The sequence below is a fragment of the Malaclemys terrapin genome, chromosome 1, assembly GCF_027887155.1.
Source record: "Malaclemys terrapin pileata isolate rMalTer1 chromosome 1, rMalTer1.hap1, whole genome shotgun sequence".
In the NCBI taxonomy this organism is placed as follows: Eukaryota; Metazoa; Chordata; order Testudines; family Emydidae; genus Malaclemys; species Malaclemys terrapin.
Window position 1 is genome coordinate 89,454,895 of NC_071505.1, and position 26,201 is coordinate 89,481,095.

At 45.6% G+C, this 26,201-nt stretch overlaps 1 protein-coding gene across 5 annotated transcripts in view; it reads left to right on the forward strand.

Annotated features, from left to right (window-relative positions):
* LUC7L2 (LUC7 like 2, pre-mRNA splicing factor) overlaps positions 1-23,900 on the forward strand; it is a 57,347-nt gene extending 33,447 nt beyond the window's left edge. For all 5 annotated transcript variants that reach the window (XM_054030181.1, XM_054030190.1, XM_054030196.1 and 2 more), the window contains 4 exons: positions 7,482-7,573; positions 9,671-9,700; positions 10,676-10,864; positions 22,918-23,900. In XM_054030181.1, the coding sequence (XP_053886156.1) occupies positions 7,482-7,573; positions 9,671-9,700; positions 10,676-10,864; positions 22,918-23,110 (504 nt within the window). In that variant the 3' untranslated portion in view covers positions 23,111-23,900. The remainder of the gene's footprint in view (positions 1-7,481; positions 7,574-9,670; positions 9,701-10,675; positions 10,865-22,917) is intronic.
* The last annotated feature ends 2,301 nt before the right edge of the window (positions 23,901-26,201 follow it).

Consider the following 26,201-nt stretch of genomic DNA (forward strand, 5'->3'; position numbering starts at 1 on the left):
ACATGCGAGAAGATCTTAGTGGAAACTTTTTATTGTATGTGAATTTATTTGTTCATCTTGTAAATTTAAAACTTTTGAGGCAGGCCCATATTAAAAATTGGTTGAATGGTAAGTTAAAGATAATGACAGGACAGTGTAATGATCTCTTGGCATGGCGAGTTTATTTGAACAACCTGCATTTTAATATAACCAAATGCAGGTCATACATCTCTGAACAAAGAACGTAGGTCATACTTACAGAAGAAGGAAGTGTATCCTGGAATGCACTGACACTGAAAAGGACTTGATGGTCATGTTGGATAATGAACTGAACATGAGTTCTCAGTATGATACTATGGCTAAGAGGGGTAATGCGATTCTTGGATGTACAAGCAGGGGGAATATTGAGTAGGAATAGAGGTGGTATTTCTTCACTATTCAATGTGAACAGGACCGTTACTGGAATGTGGTGTCCATGCTTCAAAAAGGATGTTGAAAAATTGGACATGATCCAGAAAAGATTTACAAGAATGACTAATGGTCTGGAAACCCTGCCTTACAGTGAGAAATGAAAGCTCTGTCTATATAACATATCCAAGAAAAGGTTAATAGGTGACTTGAGCACCCTGTAAAAGTAGCTACATGGGGAGGGAGATCTTGGTAGTAGAGGGCTCTTCAATTTAGCAGACAAAGGCGTAACAAGATCCAGTGCCTTCAAGTTGAAGCTAGATAAATTCAAACTAGAAATATGATGCACATTTTTAACAGTAGCTTAACCATTGAAATAACTTCTCGGTATGTGGTGATTCGTCTTCGAATGATTGCTCATGTGTATTCCACAGTAGGTGTGCGTGCTTGCCACGTGCACTGGTGCTGGGAGTTTTTCCCCTAGCAGTACCCATAGGGGAGCACCCCAGTGACCCCTGGAGTGGTGCCTCCATGGTGCGGTATAAGGGGCTCTGCGCGCTTGTCCCACCCTCAGTTCCTTCTTGCCGCCAGTGAAGGTGATTCGGAACTGCTCTGCTCCAGCTTTGTTGTAGCTCGTCCCCAAAACTGCTTGTTCATTCAGTGTATGGTACCTGTAGTTAGTAAGTTTAGTTTAGCTAAGCTAGAGCACCCAGGCCGGGGCCCCGGGTTTTAAGTCATGCAACACTTGTAGGCGATTTATGCCACTGAGTGATCCGCAGACGGGCTGTTTGGGGGAAACTCAGCGATCGCTGCAAGATTTGCAAGTCGTTTAAGCCTCAGCCCAAGAGAGAAAGGGACATTAGGCTCCGGGCTATTTTGATGGAGTTGGCGCTGGCCCCGGCTCTGGTGTGCCGCTCTGAGTTGGCACCGGGCACTGCGGTGTCTGCACGGCAACCCTTCGGTGCCATCAACTAGTCGGTACTGCTCCCCGTTCACGGGACACGCCAGGAAGGCTAGAAAGAGGCCTTCTTCGCCCCGGCACCAGAGTAAACCTGGGACAGAGGTTAGACCCATGTTGGGTCAAGTCAAGCGGAGTAGCCTAGCCCATTCGGAGCAGGCCTCCCCGGATGTCCGGGTGCCCTTCACACTGGAGGCCCTTCAGGCGACCCGAGATGTTATATCCATGCCAGTACCAGGAGCACTGCCGATGTCGGCCCCGCGTTCCAGAGGCAAGCTGCTGCTGGGATCTCCACAATCACATCGGCTTGGTACTGGTTTTGGTTGAGGGAACGTTCCTGACGCCGTTCGCCGCCCAGCGACCGTTCAGGGCAAAGTCCACGTGGATTGCCCTTGACGCCCACCAGGCTGTCTGCTTGGGTTCCGTCTGACCAAGACTCTCGGCACCGTTTCGCTTCGAGGAGCGAACACTGACAGGACCGAGGCAGACGACGCCAAAGGTCCTCATCTTGGCAGGGCTATCGCAGCCAGTCACAGCACGAACGTCAACGTCGTTTCTGTTTGGCGTCCTGCTACAGGACCCCGCCACGGCACCGCTTCCGCAGCCCCGGGCGTCAATCGCCGGCATCTCGCCGTCGCGGGTCCACCCACCGGAGCCAATCGCGGAGCAGCCGTTACCAACGGTACCAGTCTTCCACATCAGGATTGCGGTCCCGTGGTTGGCATCACTCCCGGCACCCCGTTCCTCCCGATCCAGGGACAGCGGCAGGTAGTATGTCAGCCCGGCCTCCCTTCGTAGTTGTCCATCGATGGGCCAGGCCAGTCAGGTCAAACAGCAGGTGCAGTGGCACCGGGCCCTGTGGCTGGCCCAGTGGTACCAGTGGGCACCATGGCCCCCGACGCAGTCCCAATGGGGGCTCACTCGGTGACTGGAGCCTCACAAGGACCATCGGCCTCTCTCTCCAGACCTCTGAGGAAGGAGTCAGTGGGACGTACATCCTCGGCACCATGTCCAGAGACCGACCAGGTGGTGGATCCTCCAGTGCCGGTGGACACCCAAAGTACTGTGCCGGCCTCCTCACCCTCCCCAGATGAGGTGATTACAGCCCCTCCGTCCCACAGGAGGACTTTAGGGCCCACCAAGAACTCTAAAAGGGTGGCATCGAGCCTCCACCTCCAAGCAGAGGATATGGAGGAGCCCTCAGACTCCCTGTTCAATGTATTGTCCTCCTTGGCACCAGGCAGGGTGGCCTTGCCTAGCCACGAAGGGGTGGCAAAAATTTCAAATGCCCTGTGGCAAACCTCGGCCTTATTGGCCCCCAACTGTAAGAGAGTGGAACTCAAGTATTTTGTACCCAAGGGGCATGAATATTTATACACCCACCCTGCTCCTAACTCCCTGGTGGTCGAGTCAGTCAACCACAGGGAATGGCTGTCCCAACCAGCCCATACCCCAACAAATAAAGATTCAAGGAGGTTGGACTCATTTTGAAGAAAAATTTATTCGTCCTCGAGCTTCCAGTTACAGGCTCTCCTGGGTCTGTATGAATTCAGGGCCCCCTGCTCAAGTTCGAGGACTCCCTCCAGGACCGTGACAGGAAGGAGTTCAAAGTGCTGGTGGAGACTGCCACGGCAACCCTGCAGGTAGCTTCTGATGCAGCGGCCACAGCCATGAGGTCCATGGCCTCCACGGTATCCATGAGAAGGACGTCATGGCTCCTGCTCTCTGGGCTGTCCAGCGAGGCGCAGACCCCCCTGCAGGACCTCCCGTTAGACAGCAAAGCTCTGTTTGCAGAGCAAGTGGATACAAAGCCACATGACCTGAAAGACTCCCACACGACTCTCCAGACTCTGGATCTCTATGTTCCGGCTCCGGGTAACCTACATTCAAGCCGCAGCAGACTCCCACTCAGGCCAGCCAGTCAAAATACAAGACCGCTTATAAGAAATCTCGGAACTATAAGAGGTGCCCACAGAGGCAGTCTCGTCCTGCCCCCCAGCCTGAGTCCTCCAAAGACAAGCAAGCGGGGAAAAGGCGGTTATGATGGGACACCCGGGGGTACCCTGCCAGTTCTCATCAGGGGTCCACCCTCAATAAAGCTTCCCTTCTCCGATCGGTTGTGTGCTTTCCTCCCGGAGTGGTCGCGGCTGACCTCGGACCGATGGGTCCTCAACACCATCTCCCGGGTGTACACCCTCCAGTTTACTTCCTCCCGGCCCAACCATCCCCACCCCGTCCCTCTTGGGGGACCCCTCGCCCAAGGCTCTGCTCGAGCAGGAGATGGGGCAGCTCCTGGGCCTAGGAGTGGTGGAAGTGGTACCAGGGGAATTCAAAGGTAAGGGGTACTACTCCAGCTATTTCCTTATCCCGAGGCCAAAGGGGGGCTCATCTTGGACCTGTGAGGCCTTAACAAGTACATGGTGAAGCTCAAATTCCGCATGGTCTCCCTGGCCTCCATCATCCCCTCCCTGGGTCCCGGGGACTGGTACGCCGCCCTCGATCTGTAGGATGCGTACTTCCACATTCACATATTCGAGGGACACAGATGCTTCCTCCATTTCATAGTGGGGCAGGAACACCAACAATTTATGGTCCTCCCGTTTGGCCTGTCCACTGCCCCCAGGGTATTCACGAAATGTATGTCGGTGGTGGCCTACCTCAGGCACCAGGGGGTCCAGATGTTCCCGTATCTGGACGACTGGTTGGTCAAGGGCAGCTCCCAGTCACAGGTGCGGGATCACGTGGCACTCCTTCTATCCACATGCTCCCAGGACCAGGGCTGCCTCCTCCACCCCAGCCTAGTGGCACTCCACCTCACGGCGTGGCTGCTCAATGGTTAGGTAGGGAGGAAAGGACGTGCTCAGAAGGGGTTCAGTGTGTCCTTCTAGAAAGCAGGCGCCCCTCCACGCACCGAGCCTACTTGGCAAAGTGGTCTCGGTTTTCCAGAAGGGCAGACGAGCGGGGCGTTTCCCCGATGGCCACCCCAATCCATCTTATTCTGGACTACCTCCTTCACCGTAGCGCCTTGTCAGTCAAGGCCTGGTGGCCATGTCGGCCTTCCATCCGCCGATGCAGGGCCACACGGTATTTTCCCATGCTATGACTGGCCGATTCCTTAAGGGCTTGGATCGTCTCTTCCCATATGTTAGGCCCCCTGTCCCGCAGTGGGACCTAAAACCTGGGTGTTGGCCTGTCTCATGAGGCCCCTATTTGAGCCACTAGCCACGTGCTCCTGGTCACACCTCTCGTGAAAGGTAGCCTTCCTGGTTGCGATCGCGTCGGCTAGGCGGGTCTTGGAACTCAGGGCCCTGACCTCCGAGCCCCTGTACACGGTGTTTCATAAAGATATGGTCCGGTTCCGCCTACACCCTTTGTTCCTCCCGAAGGTGGTCTCCGCCTATCACATGGGTCTGGACATTTTTCTGCTGGTCCTCTGCCCCAAGCCCCATGCGTCCAGTGAGGAGCGCCGCCTCCACACGCTTGATGTGAGACGGGCTCTGGCTTTCTACCTGAAGCAGACTTAGCCATTCAGAAAGTCCTCGCAACTGTTCATCGCCTCGGCCGAGTGCATGAAAGGTTGGCCGATCTCCACTCAGCGACTCTCCAACTGGATCACCTCCTGCATCCATACCTGTTATTGTTAGGCCTGGCGAGAATCCCTCCGCCACCAGTTGTGAAGGTGCACTTGACTGAAGCACAGGCCTTGTCGGCTGCCTTTTTAGTTCATGTCCCCATCCAGGACATTTGTAGGGCTGCTACGTGGTCTTCAGTTCACGCTTTCACCTCGCATTATGAGATTGTCACCCAAACCAGGGAGGATGCCGGGTTCAGCAGGGCTGTGCTCCGTCCCAAGAATTTGTGAACTCCTACCTACCTCCAACAGATATAGCTTGGAATCACCTACTGTGGAATACACATGAGCAATCACTCGAAGAAAAGACATTTACCTTTTCCGTAACTGGTGTTCTTCAAGATGTGTTGCTCATGTCTATTCCACATCCCGTTGTCGTCCTTCTCTGTCGGAGTTGTCTGGCAAGAAGGAACTGAGGGTGCGGGGAGTGCGCCGCGCCCCTTGTTCTGTGCTTTGAAATGCTTGCAATGTGTAGTTGCTAACTGGGCCAATGAGAGAAATCTCTTCTACAGTCTCTATCCCAAAACCTTGACAGTCTTATTACTTTAACAACCATGTAATGTTGAGTATGCAAGAGAAGACTGGTGTGTCTATCTCCTTCTCCCTCCTGCCCCACTGTTCCCCACAGCATGTAGCATCTCCACCATGACCATTTCCAGCTCCCCTTCCTCTTCCCATTCCATCAAGTCGTTAGTTGGCACTGTAAAAGCTTTTAACATGTAACAAATTGCTTCTTGCTGTCTCCTATCCTGTGCTGCTATGTACACCTATTCCAGACAGCAGCTTACTTGAGGGTCACACGCTACCTTGGCCAAGTACCCCAAGGTGGACACTGAGCTGGCTTCCCCCTCCCATCTGGAACTCCTGCTTGTGGTTCAGCCAGGCTTCTCCACCCAGGCCCCAGGGCTATCCAGTCTGCCTTTCTTCCAAAGCAGGCCAGTCCCCTCACCCACACAGGGGTAATGTGTATCTTAACTATTCATTTTCTGGATTCCAGATGTTTAAATTTATGTTGCTTTCAGTCTCCCTACCCCAGATCCCATTTCAGATGGAAGGTCAGGAAGAAGGGGCACAGTCCCCCAGATCACACAACAGGAAGGGAGAGGGGTGGGGCTCCTTGAAATCCCAGCACATGCACAGACTGGGAGAATTCAGAGCTTACAAGCCCCGACACCACCTCTAAACTCCCAACTTTCTCTGCTCTCCCTGCTCTGCTTATGTCTTTTCTAAATGAGAGTCTCTAGCCTAACTAGAAATTGTGGGCTTAATGCAAGAAATACTGAGTGAAATTCTGTGTTCTCTTATGTGTGTGGAAGGACCATATTATCATAATGGTCCTTTCTGGCCTTAAAAAAAAAATCTATGAATTATCGTTTTGCAATTCAGTGAGCTATGTGAGGAGGTGCTTAAGGCCCCTTGACTTCAATAGGAGTTAAGCACAAGTTTTCCTCAGTTGGAGCCCAAATGCAGAAAATGCTTCTGTTAGGATCGTGAGTAAAAGTGCTAATGGACTCAGAGTGTTTTGTGTGGTTGTGTATGATATTTATGAGAGGAAGGCATTAATGCAAATAGTTCCCTGGAACAAGAATAGTTATTAAAAATAATTACAAGTAAATTGTCATTGTTGTACAAGGAATTACTTGACATCAAAATGATAAGAAATTGAATACTAACTGAAAAAATTGTCCATGGATAATTATTCCAAATTCCTAAAGTACTTTGTATGTAATCTTTGAAGTACGTCACTTAAAAAAATAACTTTCCTCCTTCCTAAAACTCTCCTTAGAAATCTAATCAATATGGTCTGGGACAATTCCACAACTCAGAAGACGACCTTTATAAAGAGATTAATCTCTTGCATTATGCCCAGAAGGTGGAAAGACTTGGGGCTTTTCATAATGTCCAATTGCAGTGAGTTCCACACCTAAGGGCCCTCTCCTGAGAGTGCCCTGCCCCTAACTGTAGTGAATTCAACCTCCACATACTATCAGCTGAAGTATCCTTTCTGTGATTGTAACTGTCATGTTCACAGTGTGGAGACAAGTAGCCTCAGAACCAGGCACCAGCCCATTCAGGGTCTTTCTGATGCAGACTAAGACCTTACTTATCTTCCAGTGTAAACGAAGGAAGTTCATAAAATTTCTAGCTGTGCTCATTTTGATTTACCACCCATTGGCCAGAGTATGACAGAATTAGTATGGAAACTCTCGCATTGAATTCTGACCCACTGCTTTTGAACTCCCTTCCATGCGAAACTTTGACTTAGTATAGTTCTACTTCCTTCAAGTCTTGATGTTAATACTGTCACTTCAGTGTAGCTCTCTTGTAATAATTGCCACTTTCGAAACAAAGTAAACAAGTCAAATATGATGCTAAGAGAATGAGAGAAGAGGGGATAATATACGTGCACAGAAAGTGGGAAAGAACCAACTATTAACTGTTTAGATGACTTTATATCACCTTTCAGCTGAAGTGATGTATTGAAAATGTCCCTTTGTTTTTTAGAGGGTTGTGGCTGATAAACAGGAAAAACGAAATCAGGAACGCCTGAAACGCAGAGAGGAGAGGGAGAAAGAAGAAAGGGAGAAGCTAAGGAGGTAGAGATCTGCTCTATTTTTGGTAGCATACATTTAATAGCCATTGTAGAATCTATGTAAGACTGAATTTTCTTGCATATTTGTTTGTGTATGTACGCTTGGTGGCAAAACAGGCTGCATTTGCTGAAAATTCTATATGAATTGAAAATTATTTGACTGCTTTTCTCAAGCCTATAACTCCTTGTTTCTGGTGGAAGACAATAACTCCTCACTTAACGTTGTAGTTATGTTCCTGAAAAATGCGACTTTAAGCAAATACAATTTTCCCATAAGAATTAATGTAAATAGGGGGATTAGGTTCCAGGGAATTATTTTTTTTTGCCAGACAAAAGGCATTATATTATATATGTTTTAAACAGTTTTAAACAAGCAATTTAATACAGGTATAAGTTTTAAACAATTTTAAAGAAACAATTCAATACTACAATCATCATTGCTGAGTATGATGCAATGGGCGGTGTCCCCACCTTACCCCACACAGGCACAGCCCACTGGCACTGCAGGCAAGGAGCCTGACGGTTCCTTGGCTAGGAGAAGCACTTTTCCTTACTGTGCAAGCACTAGGGGCGGCAGGGCTCAACCCTCGGCCCGCCCACTCCACCCCTTCTCCTAAGTCCTCACCCTTAACATGCTTCTTCTCTCTTCTCGCCCCCCTTCCCCCTTTACTCCACACGTTTTGCATCCTGCTCCTCCCCCCTCCTTCTCCTGCCTCCTGCTGGCGGCAATCAGCTGGTTTGCCATGTTCAGGAGGGAGGAGTCCTCGCTTCTCCCTCCTGAATGCCTCAAACCAGCTGATTGCTGCGGGCAGGAGGCGAGGGGAATGGGGGGGGGGGGAGCTGATAAGGGGGCTGCCAGCTGTGGACAAAGCAGGCAGCCAAACGACGTTATAGTGCAGCATTGCACAACTTTAAACAAGTATGTTCTGTAATGGAGCAGGGACGTAAGATCGAAACAACGTTAAGCGAGAGGACGTTAAGTGGGGAGTTACTGTACTTTTTCTATATAAGTAATGGATACATCAGGGTGAATATAAACGTGAGCAAATATTGACTTTTCAGTGTGATTTCAGACATGTAATTTTCTCTGAGAATTAACAAGTAAATTATACGTTCGGTGTCTTTTAGGGAAAATAACCTGCATAGATAGATTGGGAAGTACCTGAAATACTCAAATTAGACCTAAAAAAGAGGTTGAGTATATGATTGGCCCTTTAGGAGTGGTCCTGAATCTTCTCAGTGAAATACACAATCACTGTTTCTAGGAATTCACACGCAGACTCATTTAAACTGCTGTTTGCATGCATTTTGTTGTGGACTTAAGAAGTCCACAGTGACTTTCTACAGCAATGTTGATGAGCTCACGTGTCAGCTGTGAAATCCCCCATAAAATCAGGTGTTCTGTGCATCAGAAGAACAGAGGGTCAGTATTTTCCTTAACTCTCTAAGGCCTTCATAAAAAACAAGAGAGTTCAAATAAAATAGGGAATTTTTGTGGTATGCTATACCCAGAAAGAAAAGAGAGAAGAAGCATTTAAACAGTCAGATCAATGTAGCATTGGGAAATCTTTCTCTAAAGAGACTGTAACTCACATTTTAATAGGGCCTTTATCTTAACTGTTTCATAGAATAAGAAATGTAATGGTAAGTCGGGTTGGCAACCTTCGGCACGCCCATCAGGGTAATCCGCTTGCAGGCCGCGAGACATTTTGTTTACGTTGACCGTCTACAGGCACGGGCCCCCGCAGCTCCCAGTGGCCACTGTTTGCCATTCCTGGCCAATGGGAGCTGCGGCAGGCTGCAGGGACATGCTCGCCGCCACTTCCTGCAGCTCCCATTGGCCTGGAATGGTGAACCACAGTCACTGGGAGCTGCGGGGGAGGAGGGGAGGGGAAGGGTGTCGTGCCTGCGGACGGTCAACGTAAACAAAATATCTTGTGGCCCACCAGTGGATTACCCTGATGAGCTGCGTGCCGAAGGTTGCCAACCCCTGTGGTAAGTAATCAATTACTTTAGCTTGTTCTCATTGTAATCTGCATTTTCTAATTGTGAATATTTGTTTGTATAACAAAAACTATTCGCCATTTTCCATTTGTTTCAGGTCCAGATCCCATAGCAAGAATCCCAGAAGGTATGTAATCTGCAGGAAAGGGGCACTATAGTGAAGCCAAGCTTTTAAAAGCTAGAACCTTTATAAATTTCATTGTCAAGCATTATTAGACTGCAGCGTCCTTGTTTAGCACCAAAGCATCATATAGGATGGCCGTTCTCAACAGATTTATGCTGCACTGATCACTGTGGTATTGGACTGCGTATGCACATGCGTTCGCCCATGACCAACACAATGTTTTTTTGTCCTCTGGTAGTAGTTAGAATATGTCAAAAGGCTTGACTCTGTGACTGCTTGCAAGCTAATGGCCCAGGTCCTTTAGCTTAAGCAAGAGACACTTGTGCTTTTAGACCCTGAGGTCCCAGGTTCGGGCTCCACAGGTGACCCATCCAGAGGTGTCAGTACTTAGGCAATGCACTTTGCCTCTTAAGCTTCAGTTGGAAGCCACTCGTTTGCCAGCCTTTCAATAGGAAATAATTTGTAATAATAAACCTTCAGAGGTTTGAGAGCCTGCAAATATAGTCTTATGTTAATGGCCTTAAACAAGAATATAGCTTTTGTTTTAAAACTTCAGTGGTATCTGGTGCATATCAGGTCTTAAATAGAAGGCTTCATAGACAACTGCAACATAAAGCACTTGCCAGAGGCTCATTGTCACTGCATCTTTCATAACATCAACATTCTGTAACTTTGTTTGTTAAATAGACTCAGTTAAATAAGCACTTTGATTTCTTTGAAGGGTAGTGGCAAAGCACCAAACATGCAGAGTCTTCCCTTCATTTGGTCTAAATTTTGTTGGACTAGTCACAGCGGAATTTGGAGGATTTCCCCCATCACTTTCCTCCTTCAGGGCCAGTCTCTGAGAAATATATAATAGCTGTGATAATTGGAAACTGATCTCCGTACAGACCCGCTACCAAGTACAAAGAACTAAATATTGGTATATTGGTAGAGCAGCTGTCTGCCTCATTCACCGTAAATCCTTTCTGTTTCCAGATCTAGGTCTCGAGATCGCCGCAGACATCGGTCTCGCTCTGCCTCCCGGGAACGAAAGAGAAGAACTCGCTCCAAATCCCGTGAGAAACGCCACCGTCACAGGTCTCGCTCCAGCAGCCGCAGCAGGAGCCGCAGCCATCAGAGAAGCAGGCATAGTTCCAGGGACAGGAGCAGAGAACGCAAAAAAAGGTAAATGTTGGCTTTCTGAGAGAAGTAGTTTCCCGTTCCTGATGCACTGATCTGAAAACAGTTGTAACTGTTTCCAGAAACTTAGGGTAGCAATGTAATTGTTTACCAAGAACACTTACCCCTGGTCTACACTGGGGGGGGGGGAATCAATCTAAGTTACGTAACTTCAGTTACATGAATAACGTAGCTGAAATCGACGTACTTAGATTGACTTACCATGGTGTCTTCACCGCGGTGAGTCAACTGCTGCCGCTCCCCCGTCAACTCCGCCTGCGCCTCTCATGGCGGTGGAGTACAGGAGTCGACGGGAGAGCACCCGGGGGTCGATTTATCGCGTCTAGACTAGATGCGATAAATCGACCCCCTCTGGGTTGATCGCTGCCTGCTGATCTGCCGGGTAGTGTAGACATACCCTTAGTAATTTTAAACACCTTGTGGAGCATTTCCAGCTTTCAGTCATTGTTTTAGCATGAGCGCTGATACAGAAACAGGGTTACCTTTTTGTTTGTTTTGATGGGGAGAAACTGCTGTGACAAAGTGCAACATATTTGTCAAATTGTGAACCCTGTGCTGTACTGTGAGTGAAAAGAAGCCTGAATGTTCCTGAAGTCAACCTATTGTACTGCATTCCAGACAGCTTTCCTGCCTGGGAAAGGTATTTGAAAGGTATAGCTCATTGAAGGACTATTGCTGAGAACCATCTGTTGTGATTGTTTGTATTACTGTAGCATCTCAGAGCCCTGGTTGTGGACTAGGACCCCGTTGTGCTAGGCATTGTCCAAACAGAACAAAACCCCCTGCTTCTGCCTCAAGAGCTTACAATCTGGTATAGGACAGGAGACAACAGATGGATACAGAAAGACAAGAGTACAAGGAAGCAGTGAGACCGTATCTGTCAAGCTTGATAAGCAGTGGTCTCAGCACATGAGCAGCCAAACCATTGTTAATTTTTTTTGTAGGCATTGTGGCAAAGCAGTGCTAAGAGGAGGGTTTTGAAGGCGGATAATGAGATGATTTTGAGGAAGTTTATGGGGAGCTTCTTCCAAACATGTGGGTGAATGCACAAAGATGCCTATTAGAAAATTTAACAAGTGGGCGATGGAGGCTGGCAACTTGGGCCACTTGTAGGTGAGGATCAGCATCTCATGCTCTAATGAGAGATGTTAGGTATGGTGGGAATAGAGCATCCTTAAAAGTGAAGACAAGCAACTTATGTATGTTGTGTGGATGGATAAGAGAGGCAATATTTTAGATGTTACACACAAAGAATCTGCAAGACTTAGCCTAGATATGAGGACCTAAGGAGAGGTCTGAAACAAAAATGATACCCAGATTATAGGGCCTGAGTGACTGGCAGGATTGTGGTGGTGTCCACAGAGATCAAGAAAGGAGGCAGTGAGGAAGTCTTGGTGAGAAGAAAAATAGGAGTTTTGTTTTAGCTATGTTGTATTTGAGCTGACAGCTAGACACGCTCACGGAGATGTCAGAGAGACAAGATTAGATTGTAATTTGTATAGAAGGAGATAGGTCTGGAATAGAGAGAGAGATCTATGAATCATCAGCATCATGATGATAGTTGAATTTATGTTTGCAAATGAGATTACAAAAAAATAATTAATTAATGGAGATATCCCATCTCCTAGAACTGGAAGGGACCTTCAAAGGTCATAGGGTCCAGCCCCCTGCCTTCACTAGCAGGACCCAGTACTGATTTTGCCCCAGATCCCCAAGTGGCCCCCTCAAGGATTGAACTCACAACCCTGGGTTTAGCAGGCCAGTGCTCAAACCACTGAGTTATCCCTCCCCCACGAAGATAAGGTGTAGAGGGAGAAGAGAGGGCACAAAGGTCAGAGCCCTGTGGAATCTTCACAAAGTTGGGGGTGGGGAGAGGTGAGGAATATCTGATGTACGTGTTGAAGTAGTAGTTAGAGGTATAGAAGAGGAGTATGAAGAGAGAGTTATGGAAGCCAAGGGAGGGCATGATTTCAAGAAGTGAAATGTGGTGTGTTGTCACAGAAGGCTGACAGGTCAAGCAGGAGGATGGAGTACTGGTTCTGAGCTTTAGGAGGAATGGTTAGAGTGGTTTCAGTGGAGTGCAAGGGGATAGAAACCAGATCGGAGAAGGTATTGGACTGAATTGGACAAGAGGAACTCCAGACAGAAATTGTAGACTGTGTCCCCAAATAGCTTAGAGATGAAAGGGAGATGGGGTGGTGGTTGAAGAGGCAGGTGGAATTAAGGGTGGTGTTTTTAAGATGGCAGAGACTAAAGCATGCTTGTATTGTGATGAGACCGAGTAAGAGGAGAGCCAGAGGTTGAGGGGGGGGAAGTAAGGAAAGGCATAAGCGTGGGTATGAGTGAGATAAGGGTGTGGGATGGGATCACAATGACAAGTGGAGAGGTTACAGGAGGAGAGCAGACTAGAAACTTCTGTGACAAGGGGGAAGGAGGTGAGAAGTGTAGGACAGGAAAGGGAAGCCAAGGTAAAGGGAGGGGGAAGTTCATATGTTGTATCTTGTCAGTTTTTTCTTGAGAGAAGTCTGAGATCCTGTGTGGGGAGAGAGGTGGAGGCAGGAGGAGGGGAAGTTTTGAGGAGTCAGTCAAAGTTGGCAAAAAGATGGGTGAGGTTTTGGGTGTAGGATTCAATTAATGTGGAGAAGTGGAGTTGCTTAGTAGGGAAACTGGTAGAACTGAAGGAGGGGAGAATGAATTTGTAGCAGAGGAAGTCAGCCTGGTCACTGAATTTTTTCCAGGGATGTTCTGCAGTGTGTGAGCAGGAGCTGAGGAACTGGATGTCAGGGGTGAGCCAGGGCTGTGGATTGGCAGGACAGGCCTTGTGATGGGAGGGGCAAAAGAGGAGAAGGTGGGGAAGTGTGAAGCAAGGATCTAATCAAACACCTCAGTAGAAGAAAGACAGGAAGAAGGCTAAGAAGATACAACTCATCAACACGGATGGATTGGAAGTCATGGAATGGCTGATTGACAGAGCGGCCAACTGTTGATTTTTTGAATGACTCAACTATTGGCACATCCTCATGGATGAATGGTTTTTCTAAACAAGGGGGACAGGCATGACTTATGGAAGGGGCTGGAGTTTCCCAGAGGAGCATTTGGCAGAGAGACAGCAACTGAAGAGTGGGGTACTGTTCTGTGTTAGGGCCCAGTCATCACCATGCAAAGGAGAACTTGCAGGGGTGGGGTGGGCAGGATGGACGCTGCCCAGCCTGAAATGCTGGCAAACCTTAGACTCCCAAAAGGGGAGAGATCAGACGTGGGGAAGTTGAATCTTAAGACTTTGTCGTTTTCAAAGATCTCTCAGTCTCAAGTGCTTTAAGAGTAAAGTCACTATGGTTAAGAAATTCCTCTTAGCCTGCATTGTTCTTCATTAGGTCTTTGTTTATTCCTATTCGTGGGAATCGAGGAACGTACACCATGAGCTTCCAGAGCTTTCTGGAAAGATGCATCCTTTGGGGCCACTTATTCCTTCCTCCCCTTCTTGTCCTGGAGGGTTCTGAGGGTAGGAAACAGGGAGTGGTCCTAACCGCCCTCCAATTCATTTTAACTGCCACAGGGGCAGAGAACCCATATTGAACACAGTGTCCTTGATGCTTTCCTCATCTATTCCTGCCCCCCGTCTCTTTGTAAACTTTGGGGCAAATTTTGTTTATAGTTTGTGAGATTTTTCTTTGAAAAGAGGAGAGCAGATGCTTGTCTGACGCTGGCTTTGTCTGGACTGACAGAGGAGTGGGTTGGCCCGTTTCACACCACCCAGCTGACAGGGAGGTTCCTCAGTCTCAGTCAACTAAGTCTGGCCATTTGAGAGTCCTAGCATCAGCTTGGGCATCTGGTTCCAGGGTCTGTCCAGGTTGACCTAAGAGACCTAATGTGCCTAAAGGGGCTGTCTGGCCACTGGATCTGGTTTCCAAAGGATCATGATCAGCAGAGCCAGGATCTGGAGCTACAAAATCCGAGATCTGGGGCTGCAGCAAAGCATGGGTCCAGGCTACAAAAGGGAAAAAAAATACAAATTTTACAGCTAAGCATAGATGAATGCCTGGCAAGTATGTATCCAAAGCCAGGACCAACGTGGATCCTGAGTGATAACATGGATCCAGATTCAACAGCCAGATATGAATAACTGCCAAGCATGGTTGCCAAGAAGAGATCAAATTGCCTGGGATGTAGCCAGCATGAGAATCCGACATCTTTGACTATTGAGTGTCATTTGTTTAGTGGTTCTGCACCACTAAAACCGTGGTACTGAAATTCCAACACCATGATCTTTGCAGAACTACTTGCCTTATTGATTCTGTACCCAATATAGTGGCTTGAGGAAACATTCAGTGTGGAAGCCCTCACAACACTGGAAAGGTGGGGAAGAACAAGATTCTGATCAGATCCAGGATGGTGGATCTCTGTTACAGGGATAGTGTTTTAAACATTGTGCTTCCTGTTTGGCCATTTTCAGATGCACACACTCAGTGCCCTGCATGGCTGTTTCCCAAGGAGAGGGTGTTTCTCTTTCCGATGCTCCATCAAATTCAGTGGTCCAGAGTCAGGTTTGCAAGATACAGATGCTGAGATTTGGATGAGAGACTCCCTTCAGATGTGAGGGTCTATACCCACTAAAGTTCTATTGATTCTGAGATATTTCAAGGATCCAAAGATTTCTCTGCTGTGCAGCCTTTGTAGGAGAGAGAGAGAGGTTACAGTGTCAGAGGAATCTGATCCAGAAAGGATTGCCTTTTGGCTTCCAACCCTCTTTGTAGCCCTCAAATGCAAAGGCAAAAAATATACTGAAGTCCTTCCCACACAGGGAATTAAAAAGCACGTTGCCAAGGTTCTGCAGAGAAGATACAGTGCTGAAGGACCTATTTAGATTTAGAGATGTAGATGATGGGCTTTGAGGCCCACTCTGATATCTCCTAGATCAGTGGCTCTTAACCTTTCCAGACTACTGTACCCTTTCAGGAGTCTGATTTGTTTTGTTTACCCCCAATTTTCACCTCATTTGAAAAGTACTTGCTTACAAAATCAGACATAAAAATACAAATGTGTCACAACATGCTGTTGTTGAAAAATTGCTTACTTTCTCATTTTTACCATGGAATAGAAATATTGTACTTACATTTTAGTGTATAGATCGGTATAAACGTCATTATGAAATTTTAGTTTGTACTGATTTTGCTATGCTTTTTACGTAGCCTGTTGTAAAACTAGGCAAATACCTAGATGAGTTGATGTACCCTTTGGAAGACCTCTGTGTATCCCCAGGGGTACGTGTACCACTGTTCTAGATCAAACATAAATAGAGACATGGATCAATCAACATGACCTCTCACAAGAGGAAATTTTATTAGAATAATATTGGGCTCTGTATACCTAGCTTCTGATCCTAAATGAGGAAGGAGTACAGTGTCTGGGATTGGCTACCAGTGACATTACTCCTCCCCCCCATGGGTAGTAGAAACATGGATATGCACCAATTTTAGCTTTACTAAGCCTTCCTTGGCTCTAATAGAGTACTCTGGTCCAATGGAGCAGTTGACCCGCATTTCAGGTTTCAATAAACCTAGCTTCTGTCCTTTCCAATTTGGAAGGACAATTGAACATAAGGGTTGAAACATCCATTGCCTACACGTAAATGCAGCATAAGGTTTATTTCCTGGGCACAGTGTGAATGAGGTTTGCCACCTATCATGCAGTGTAGACAACAGGACTACATGGCATGGAGCAGACTGCTTGCTGGTTGTACTAATATCCTGAGGGACATCATACTTCTGAGTTCCAGAGAAAGAGCTCTTTTTAATTTCCAGAAATGTTCCAGACTTACCCCCCTTTCTATGCAATTGTTGCATTTTTATTTCTTTATACATATTTCTTATTGGAGTCAAAGAAGACCTCTATCAGTAAAGCTGTACCTTTCCAATTGCCATTTCTACAGCAACAAGCGTTGCCTGGCTGTCATGACTCTTCTTGAATGTTTGGGTGTTTGTCTCTATATAGACTTGATCCTCCATTTGTCTAGATGGTTCTTCCCTAGTAGTTTGCACAACTTTCATACTCATTTAGAAGATTTGTGGTCACTAAAGCCTTGATATATTCCAGACCTGTAAGCTTGTCTGCCGTTGGCAGGTTCCTTATCTATGCAGTTAACCTGGTATTAAAGCTATCAAGTATGTCTGAGACTTCAGCAGAATCTTCAGGATTCTACAACCTTTTCTAGGAACTCCTCAGCTACAATGCCTCAGTATCTTCCAGATGCAAGGTTTCATAAGATGGAGGGAAGAGCATGCTCTCCAGGGAATAGTTTATCTTCCGGCTGTGTGCAGTAATAATCCTAGAGGGTGGAAAGGAATCTTCACTTTCATTTCCATCCACTCCCAGGTTTGTGATCTTGGTGGAAGATGTACCTCCATGTAAAGATACAGCAGCGGATTGAAAGATTGCCCTGACCAGCCAGGCTCTTCTCTCCGCCATCAAATGCAAATCTGTTTAAATTACGATGGACAGCATTACATTAATGTATTTCACACACCACTGAAGAGGAATTTGCTCTAACCAGTTCTGACAGGGAAATTTCCTGTTCCAAAGTCCAATACCTTCATTGGATTGGTCCTGTGTCTCATCTACCAGGGAAAGAAGATGTATTGACTGATTCTTTGAGAAGAGTTTAATTCAGTTGTACAAGTACTCTAAGGTCTCCATATTATATTATCTTGTTCTACAAATGGATTAAATACTACTAAAGTCCTTTCCAGACAGGGATAACATGCCTGCCTATGGTTCTGAACCAGAAAGAAACATGTCCTAATGTAGCACTCCTTTTCTGCACTTAGAACAAGAAATTCTTTGCATGTTGCCCCTGATTTATTGAACCAGAAGGGATTTTGATGTTAGGTTGGTATAAAGTTGATATCAGTATTTGTGGTTACAGATTAAGTCTGTCACTCCATATCTTGGTTATGGTGGTATATCCCTCAAGTCCTGCTTTCCAAACAATTGGGTCTCCTGTCTCCATACAGATTAGAAGTTTCTCTGGTTGACTCGATATTGTTAGGTCTTGACTCGATATTGTTAGGTCTCTTGATTGTTTATGCTGATGTCTGAAAGTCTCTGTTGAAAAACAGGAGCCTTTACTCTATGAATCTCTTTCAGTTCCCCATCTGAACAGTTCCTAAATTGGTGAACTTGATAAGGCTTCCTTGACTGTTGTTTTAGACTATTGCATTTGGGATAGTTGTTTGTTTTTTGTTTTAAGAAGAAACTCCTGCCAAAGGACATTTGGTTGTCATCTCTATTCCAACATCCACATTAACAGCCTTTCTTCGCTTAGTAATAACTTTCTCTGTGACAGGGTTGCTCTGTGTACCTCTAGAGCTGCTTGGGGTAGTTATTTTGCTGTTAAGAGCTGCACTGAAGTAGACTAAATTCTCCATTGTAATGCTTAGGCTGTACTGCTAATGCTGCAGAAGAACAGGTTCATTTGTCTCACCCTAGGGTGTTCCCATCTAGCATGTCCTGTGGGGTTGTAACTTTTATTCTCATTAAGCTCAGAGATTTCCATTTGAACATTGGTCAGATGTTCTCTGGACTATATCTCTATGAAGATACTATTCTTGATAGTTTCTGAGATACAAGCCTAATGACTATCTGTACTATCACCTTTAAGTTTCAGTCTCACAGAACAGGTGGTCCTGCCCTCATATCTATCCTAATTGAGATGCCTGGACTTTCCATCTTATTCTGACTACTTGCATGTCTATATGTCCCTAAGCCTCATTTACATTCAATGAGGAATTATAGAAATGTAGGACGTCCACCCCCCCATGCTGAGAAAGGATTAAATATACCTGCAACATCCCTGACAGATGTTTGTCTAACCAGTTCTTAAAACCCTCAATTATATGGATTTCACAAGCTCCTAGATAACCTGTCCCAGTGCTTTACTAACATTGGATATTAGGAAAAGCTTTCTAACTATAATCTAAATGTCTCTTGCTGCAAACAAAGTCAATTACCCTTTGGTATCATACTTTGTATATTCAGAAAACGTTGCCATTATTTATATGGGGCCAAAGCTTATCTATAAGATCGTCAAGCCCCTGGAGAGATGGAGCTGATATCAGAGGAGTAAGGCCCTCGTGGTCCAAAGATTGTCCATGTAAAATGCATTGTTTCACAATTACCACCTGACACGGCTTCAGTCTCCTGGAACTGTCAGCCCTCATCCAGGACAAAGGCAACATCCATGGCATACCTTCACACTGTCATCATCACATCATGTTTCATGACTGTTACTGTACCTATATACGTGGTTTTGTTATTATTTTGGGGTTTTTAGCAAAAATTTTCCCTCATTAAGACGACTTCTTTGAGTGCTTACACGTGTCCATTCCAATTTAGGTGTGTGCATGCCTTGACTACAGTTGCCAGAATTTTCCCCCCTTGTGGCATCTGTTGGGTCAGCTCTAGCACCCTGTGGTGTTGCACGCTCATGGCTAGAGCCCTGCGTGGATACAAAATTAGTATCCGATTCCATCTGCAGTCTGCAAAAATGATCTTCGGATATCCACATCCGCAGATGTAAATATAAAGTGGATATCAGCGGATTTACAGGGCTCTACTCATACCGTCGGTATGAAGGGTCCTACCAACGCCACTTCCCCTCCATTCCTTCTTTCTGCCTGTGATGGTTGCTGGAATTCCTCATTGCTTAGGCAATTTTCTCCTTGTTTTCCAACTGACTCTCCTGCTTCCTCAGTGCCTGGACCCACCTTACCTCAGATCGTTGGGTTCTAAGCGCAGTAGAAATGGGATACACTATCCAATTTTTGTCTGCCCCACCCTCCCATCCATCTTCAGGGACCCTTCTCACAAGCAACTCTTAGAACAAGTTCAGTACCTCCTTCAGGTGGGAGCTGTGAAAGAGATTCCATTCCACTTAAGAGGAAAGGGGTTGTATGCCTGTTACTTCCTAATTCTGGGAGCCAAGGGTGGTCTCAGGCCAATACTAGATCTGCATCCTCTCAACCACTATCTCAAGAACTTAAATTTCACATGCTCTCGTTGGTTTCCATCGTTTACTCACTGGGAGTGGTATGCTGTCCTCCATCTCTAATGGATGCATACTTCCACATATCAATCTTCCAAGGCCACAGAAGGTTCCTAAGATTTGTCATGAACCAAGTTCATTACCAGTTTGCGCTTCTTCTGTTCAGCCTTCACCGGGTCTTCACCAAATGTCATCACCCGACTAGCTAGAGACAACGCCAACTTCGGGCGTGCAGTCTTGCAGTCAGCCTGTCCTTGAACTACAAGCCCATCTCCTGTACAACTGCTTGTGAGTCACCTAAATTGGAATGGACATGTGCAAGCACCTGAAGGAGAAAAAAAAAGTTATTAACCTTTCTGTAATGGTTGTTCTCCAAGAGGTGTTGCACAAGTCCATTCCAAAACCCACCGTCAGTCCCCTCTCATCAGAGTCAGTTGGTAAGAAGAAACTTAAGGGGAGCAGGATCGGCAGGGCCCTTTATACCAATGGTATGAGTGCACAACACCAGAGGGTGCTTGGAACCAACTTGATGGATACCACTAGGAGAAAAAATTCCAGCAACTGTGCTCAGGGTGTGCACATACCTAAATTGCAATGGACATGTGCAACACCTCTCTAAGAACAACAGTTACAGAAAGGTTAGTAACCAGAGCGGGGTTTTGTTTTAGTTTTTTTGAGAAAGCAGGAAGTTTAATCATTTCTATTCACTCTATGCAGAACTAATGCTTGTTTCAAGTGTTCTGTTGACCTTGTTTACCTAGAACTCCTCAGTCTACCTTCTTGAAGGTTGAACTGCTTACTAAATTCCCACAAGTGGGAATGTATAGATGCCACTCAGAAGAAATGAAGGTTATTTAGCTGTAACCAGAATTCTTCTAGATGAGTCTCTGCATATTCTCACTCACTCACTCCCTACTTCTGGAATGGCTCAGGTTAAGAATTCCCAAAGTAGTGGAAAGAACTGGAGAGCAGTTAGGACCACTTTCCCTTTCTACCCTCAAAACTTTCCAGGGTGGGTGGAGGAGAGAGGAGTGAATGGCCTCAACAGGCACTGCTTTCCAGAAGGTACTGAAAGCTCACAGCACAGGTGCCATGATTCCCATAGTGTGAATATCCAGAGGCTCATCTGGTCCAGCTACAGGTAAGTAACCTTCATTTCCATGCTTTCCTGCAAGGTTGTCCCCAGAGGGGTTGAACTAGAAGCAGAGTTCTCACTGGCTTGGAGCTCTGGGGAGCAACTTGGGGGGCTGGGGTGCACAGTAGGGCTCACACTGATTTTGGGTTGTAGGACCTCTGGGACGTGGCATCCTAAGTCACAAGGAACAGTGTCAAACAGGTCTGAACCTGAATGTGTATCCATAGTCCTAGAGCTAGAGACAGTGACTAGATTCTATCCAGACCCAGTTGATTTGGAACTGCAGTGGGATGTGGTGATTGGATCCACTCACAACAGACTGACCATACAAGGTGGTAACTGGGCCAGGTTGATACAAGTCTTATCTGTTCTTAATTCTTTGGTCTGTAGTTTGAGTTACTCTGTGTGATTGATACTAGATACTTCTATATGACCCTCCATCTGAGGGCCTCGACATGTGTTTTAAATATTTAAGCTTCGAAAAACTCCTGTAGAGTAATCTCCATTTTACAGGTAGGGGAACTGAGGTTGTGACTTGTCCAAGCTCAAAAAGGAATTCTGCATCAAAACTTGATAAGATTGTAGATCTTCTTTCTGAGGGCTGGTCCACACTAAGTCCCCAGTTCGAACTAAGATACGCAACTTCAGCTACGTGAATAACGTAGCTGAAGTCGAAGTATCTTAGTTCGAACTTAAAGGTACTTACCGCGGGGCCACACGCAGCAGGCAGACTCCCTCGTTGACTCCGCCTACTTCTCTCCCGGAGCAGGATTACCGGCGTCGATGGCGAGCACTTCCTGGATCGATTTATCGCATCTAGACAAGACGCAATAAATCGATCCCAGAAGATTGATTGCTTGCCGCCGAACCAGCGGGTAAGTATAGACGTATCCTTACAGTCTTGTCCTTTGAAGAGTTAAGATAATAGACACTAATACAAACTCTCAACACCATTCTATTAGTGGAGACAGGGCAATCCCCTATACTAGTTTTAAGTACACAGAATTTCTTGACGCTATAATAATTTCCCTTTCCATCATTTAGTTTTTTATAACACTGGAAAGTTTCAGTGGTACTGTCACTTACAAAGAGCCTTTTAATCTATAGAATCAAAGTGTTTTACAAAGGGGAGTAAGTATTAACCCCTTATACAGGGCTGGGAATATGAGAGACAGATTTTTACTTAACTAAAGCTATATCACAAATCTGCAGTAGAAAATTCCTGTGGCTGTTTGGCAGAGTTCTTGGAAGTTCAAATAATCCTAGTTAAGAATCTAAAAAATAAAATAAAGCATGCAACTTTCCTGAAATTACTCAAAAATGCTAATTTTCATGAGAGGACCAATGAATAAAACAACTCTGGAGTCTGTAAACGAAGCTGTTCTTGAGGAATGGCATTCCAAAAACTAGACGACTTCAGTAGTTTGCTTTCTGTTTATAAAAAGAAGAAAAGAAAAACCTTTCATATCTCAAACTCACTTTAAAATTGCTCTGTGTTATCAACCTCAAAGTATGCCAGAAAATTCTCCTTGGACTAAAGACCATACATGAGAAAATTCAGGCAGAAACTTTTATTGATGAAAGTTTCAGGGGAAGGGGTCAAAATCAGGATTAATGAAAAGCTAGTTCCAACCTTAAGCTTAGCCCCATAATGTACTTCAAAAATGCTGCCTCTGCTAGTCTGTTTTGAAATTGGACACGGGGGTCTGTGTCTCCTGATGGCTTCTCATGTATTTGTCTATGTGGAACCAAACTGGGTATGTCTGCAAAAGATATAAATACAAAATTTTAACAAAACATTTTCTTTGTGGCAGCAACAGATTCATGACTAATTTGGGTTCTCAAATGTATTGCACTTTTCAGATCCTCAAAAGAAAGATCTTCCAGAGACAAAGAACGATCAAGAGATCATGACAGAACATCGCGTGACAAAGACAGGAGCTCAAGAGAGAGGTCACCCCGAGATAACAAAGACAGGAAACGTTCATATGAAAGTGCTAATGGCCGATCAGAAGACCGGAGGAGCTCAGAGGAGCGCGAAGCAGGGGAGATATAGCTGCTGTACAGTCACCGGATCCTCTAGCTTCCTATGGAGTTGCATACTATGGTTTAGTTTACAGTTGTTCAAAGGGACACCAGTGAGCAGTTCCAGACACTGATCCAACTAGGGTAGATGTACAGTATGTAAAAGTGGTTATAACTAAGTCTGAATTGAACCCCTTCAATTGATGATGCCTAAAGCTGTCCTTGACTCTGACCAAGCTGTAAAACTTCTCTGAACGATTTCTCTTTATCCAGGATGACAGTTTTATGTACCAAGGTGCAGATCTCACTGTTTTACTCTCCTTTCCAAAGCAAGTTAAATAGTGACAAATTATATTGCAGTACTTGCCTTGGGTGCTCTCAAACCTTTATAAAATTCTCTAATTCTGGTCCAGTCCAAACAGCAGCATTGAAGGCTTTTTTAAGAGGGTGGGTGGGTACTAAACTTTTATTCTAAGGTTGTTTCCCAATGATTGTATGGGAACCTAGGAGTTGGTTACAGTCAGAGCATTTAGGCTGGAATATGTGCCAGAGAAAGCTGAAATGTCGTTTTTTACAGTGCCTATTTAGACTGGGGAATTGAACAGCTGTTGCATTACATCTTTTTTTATTTTTATTGAAATTTTGAAATCCAAGCCAGTCCCATCTCTGTGTACCATTTGGTATGTGTTCAGTATATTTGGGTTTTTTTCCATAAGGACTTTTTCTGCTTTTTCTTGTGGGATGTAGGCTGTACATCCTTAATTGTAAAAAATAAATAAAATAAAAAATTAAAAAGTAAACTACATTGTCCGGTAAGTTAACATTGAGCACTTCAGTGTCTCAAGGTGATTGTGGCTAATTATTTGTGTATGTTCTTTAGTTAGGTCAATTGTATGAGAAGAAACAGTGCAGAACTTTCTCATTTGGAGGGTAATGTTTTAAATACACAATTCTACTACTGGAAGTTCTGTCTTTCTGATGAGACCTAGAACAGACCATGGCTACTCCAAGATCACGAAGAGACAAAAGCTCTTAAAATCATAGTGTCCTGGCTGTTAACATGTATACCTTTAGCAGCTTCAACTTAGAAAAGTTAGTCTTTACTTTCTCCTCCTAAAAATGAACATTGTATTGCTGACACAGAATGTGATCCATGTTCCACACCAGAGGCAGTTGCGTTTCAGTTGAGAGTGAGTGATTTCTTATAAAGGGATCATAGAATATCAGGGTTGGAAGGGACCTCAGGAGGTCATCTAGTCTAACCCCCTGCTCAAAGCAGGACCAATCCCCAACTAAATCATCCCAGCCAGAGCTTTGTCAAGCCTGACCTTAAAAACCTCTAAGGAAGGAGATTCCACCACCTCCCTAGGTAACCCATTCCAGTGCTTCACCACCCTCCTAGGGAAAAAGTTTTTCCTAATATCCAACCTAAACCTTCCCACTGCAACTTGAGACCATTACTCCTTGTTGTGTCATCTGGTATCACTGTGAACAGTCTAGATCCATCCTCTTTGGAACCCCCTTTCAGTAGTTGAAAGCAGCTATCAGATCCCCCCTCATTCTTCTTTTCTGCAGACTAAATAATCCCAGTTCCCTCAGCCTCTCCTCATAAGTCATGTGCTCCAGCCCCCTAATAATTTGTGTTGCCCTCCGCTGGACTCTTTCCAATTTTTCCACATCCTTCTTGTATTGTGGGGCCCAAAACTGGACACAGTACTCCAGATGAGGCCTCACCAATGCCGAATAGAGGGGAATGAGCACGTCCCTCGATCTTCTGGCAATGCTCCTACTTATACAGCCCAAAATGCCGTTAGCCTTCTTGGCAACAAGGGCACACTGTTGACTCATATCCAGCTTCTCCGTCCACTAGCCGCTCGGTTCCTAGTCTGTAGCATTGCATGGGATTCTTCCGTCCTAAGTGCAGGACTCTCCACTTGTCCTTGTTGAACCTCATGCGATTTCTTTTGGCTAAATCCTCTAATTTGTCTGGGTCCCTCTGTATCCTATCCCTATCCTCCAGCGTGTCTACCACTCCTCCCAGTTAAGTGTCCTCTGCAAACTTGCTGAGGGTGCAATCCGCGCCATCCTCCAGCTCATTAATGAAGATATTGAACAAAACCGGCCCCAGGACCGACCCTTGGGACACTCCACTTGATACCAGCTGCCAACTAGACACGGAGCCATTGATCACTACCCGTTGAGCCTGATGATCTAGCCAGCTTTCTAGCTACTTTATAGTCCATTCATCCAGCCCATGCTTCTTCAACTTGCTGGCAAGAATACTGTGGGAGATCATATCAAAAGCTTTGCTAAAGTCAAGGAATAACACGTCCACTGCTTCCCCTCATCCACAGAGCCAGTTATCTCACCCTAAAAGGCAATTAGGTTAGTCAGGCATGACTTGCCCTTGGTGAATCCATGCTGACTTTTCCTGATCACTTTCCTCTCCTCTCCTCTGAGTGCTTCAGAACTGATTGAGGACCTGCTCCATGATTTTTCCAAGGACTGATCCTTTTGGGATCCTGCACAATGAAAGGTGCTTTAGAAATGTAAGTCATATTTATATATATTTGTCCTAGTTTGTAGTTCAAGGGTGCAGAAATTCACAGTGATGTGGCAATACACTGTCGTTGTTCAGAAAGTTCCACACTGTGTCCTTCGTACCCTCAGGTAAGGGCACATGTGAGCCCTTGCAACACGTACATATGGCATGTCTCTGCTCCCTCCTACCTAGTGACTATTATGGCATTTATTTATTTTTCATTGGGTTACTGTACCATTTGGTTTATACTCCAATCCTGAAATGGGCAGCGCAGTTGCTCTGTACTAACCAGGTATACCAGTGTAGTTCTACCAGTATTTTAGCCTAAGATAGATGGTATGACCAGGGCACATTTACATTTTAAACTACATGTAGGAGCTTTATAGATGCTCAAAAGGAACTGAAATTTGTTTTTGTACCCTGTGTAGCACATTCTGTACTTTTTTTTTTTTTTTTTTTTTTTTTTAAGGTCCGTGCCTTCAGGAACTTATGAAGATGTTACAGCAGTTTTGGTGGACAAATTTTACAATACCATGAAACCATTCTTAAATCTGGAGCATGATTTTCCTTCTCCAGGAAT